Here is a 2,429-nt window from a genome sequence, read left to right as displayed (position 1 = left end):
GATCGGAGAACAACAAGATCTGCAATTTCAACTTTAAAAACTATTTATTTATCTATTATAAGAAAGTCAACAATACCTAACATGATTATATTTTGTTAGTGATCAAACTTTCCTGCAAGATTTAAATGTACAAACAGTTTGCAATAAACAGGCAGATACTGAAGTCCCTCACAAAAAACAAGAATAATCTTCCTTCTATTTAAACTTTAGATATTTTTATGACAACACACAATGATGTCCTACTTTTAGGTTTGCTCCATCAAACGGTAGAGATCCACTGACTAGTGTATACAGGATCACTCCAAGGCTCCACACGTCTACTTCTGGACCATCATATTTCTTCCCTACGCCACAGCAACATTCCATCATCACATACTGGCTTTTCTACCATTTAAACTAACATGTGTAAACCATTTACTTTCACTTTTCTTTAAATCCTGATCTCACTGATAAAACCACATTTCATGGTTATGAAAAAAAAAGTAAAATTCCACTAATTCAGAAATGTCAAAAATTGCACACACATTTTTCTAACTTTTTTGTCATATATTTTAAATAATCGTTGATCATTTTGTATTTTAAAATTGTCCTATCTCGTTAGTTTTTCATTCACTTATTTTGTATCAAAGTTAAAAAAAAACAAAAATCTTGTGTGTGTGTGTGGGTGGGTGTGTATTTATAATATATTTGAAATGACTTGTGAAAAAAATAGTAAACTTGCTGTAGAAGGATTCCTTACTTAAATCTGTAATCTTTTTAACAATACAATTTTATACCAAGTTAAAATCATCCAAGAATATTTTTAAAAACTCTCATTGTTTGAGGCACAAAAGTATTTTATAATATTAATAAGGTTTCTATAAAGTTAATCCTAAACATCCAAGGTGCTTCTTGTCATATACATTCCATTTTAATACATGTTATACCTTTCACAAAAACTAAGCCGCACTATATTTGTGGATCCATTAATACTTCTATTTTAGAAAATATCATGACAAAATGATTATTATCATTTACTGTGTTGATCTTTTACATTCTCGAAAATTTTGTACAGAGCTATAGAAATGGCTACATGTGAATAGTCATTGCTAATTTGGAGCTGACAAGACTAAAGGCAGCAGCTACCACCAACTTTTGTCTGGACAAATAGTGAGATCGCTATTATAGTACATTCACAGCCTTTTTTTACATGAACATTTCTAATACACTAACCACTATTAACAGCCTCGACCCTTCAACATTCTCACAATGCAAAATTTAATCACTTTTTGTTTGGAATATACATAGACAAACAAAGTAATGGGAAACTGTAAAGTAACAGAAACTGGGAGAAAATAATAAAGATGCAGGCCACAAAATTTATACATCTCCACTGCAGAGATACATTGGTTATGGAAAAATTACTGAAATAATTAAAAACATATTTAACACTTTTAGTGAATTACATTAAACATTGAATTAAACTACTTTCTTATAATAATAAGTTTTGCATACAAACAGAGATAATAATCAAAATTTTAATATTATATATGTTTTAAGTTATTAATTTTATACAGCAATATTTTTTAAAAATCCTAAATTTCCCCTAGTATGAGAATTGTGACATTTTCTCTCAAGGCTCTAATTTTTTTACCACCCCTTCAAAAAGTATAAATTTGACATAACTTATTTATTATAATGTTGTCATAACTCCGACAATGCAAACTTTTTATAGCCTTACAATATTATCTGGTTGCAGAGCCATCAAACAAAATAATATTTATTTTGCAAGCCCACCTGTCACATCCTCTCTTTCAGAAATTGCCAATATTTTTCTCTGTCATTCAGTACTATATTATTTATAACCAATAGAAAGACAAGGTTTTAATCTATCAAATGACATATTATATTACTTTGTTTTACAGGGAATTCTCAATCATGCTTTCAGTTCAATCTCTATTCCCACAGAAAAATACTGATGAGCTTAGCTGAATTTTTAACAGCTGTTGTTGCATAGTTAAAAAGCCAGAAAAATTGTAATAGTTATGGAACATTGTCTGCTTTTTGCATGTGATCATTCTGTGTTCTTTGATTCATTATTTAATTAAATAAAAAAGTATTTAGTGCAGTAGTACCACAAGTATAAACAAATGAGTCATCGAAAGTCAAAGGCATAACAAGAGAAGACCCATGTAAGTACTTTATTTGTGTTTTTCATTTGTTGTCAGATATATGACTTTTTTAGTGAAGGTACTATTAACCCTCTCTCCCGGGCTTTAGTGCACATTACACAAGGATTTAGTGTCTTAGATTCAAAATTTTATTAAACTACTTTATGTTTATGTTATACCAATTAGAATAGCATAAAATCTTAGCTAATAATCCATATTTGTGACACACGTGACACATTTTGTCTTAGCATGTCATCATCCCTATTTTATCCATCACCC

General features: G+C 29.5%; 1 protein-coding gene across 1 annotated transcript in view; it reads right to left on the bottom strand.

Moving 5' to 3' along the window:
• LOC106472999 (MAP/microtubule affinity-regulating kinase 3-like) overlaps window positions 1–366 on the bottom strand; it is a 25,592-nt gene extending 25,226 nt beyond the window's left edge. The window contains exon 1 of the mRNA XM_013933672.2: window positions 244–366. Within this exon, the coding sequence (XP_013789126.1) occupies window positions 244–366 (123 nt within the window). The remainder of the gene's footprint in view (window positions 1–243) is intronic.
• Window positions 367–2,429: the final 2,063 nt, after the last annotated feature.

This window comes from Limulus polyphemus, unplaced genomic scaffold, assembly GCF_000517525.1.
Source record: "Limulus polyphemus unplaced genomic scaffold, Limulus_polyphemus-2.1.2 Scaffold5800, whole genome shotgun sequence".
Classification (NCBI taxonomy): domain Eukaryota; kingdom Metazoa; phylum Arthropoda; class Merostomata; order Xiphosura; family Limulidae; genus Limulus; species Limulus polyphemus.
Note: the sequence above shows the minus strand (reverse complement) of the source record. Positions and strands in the feature narration are given on the sequence as shown.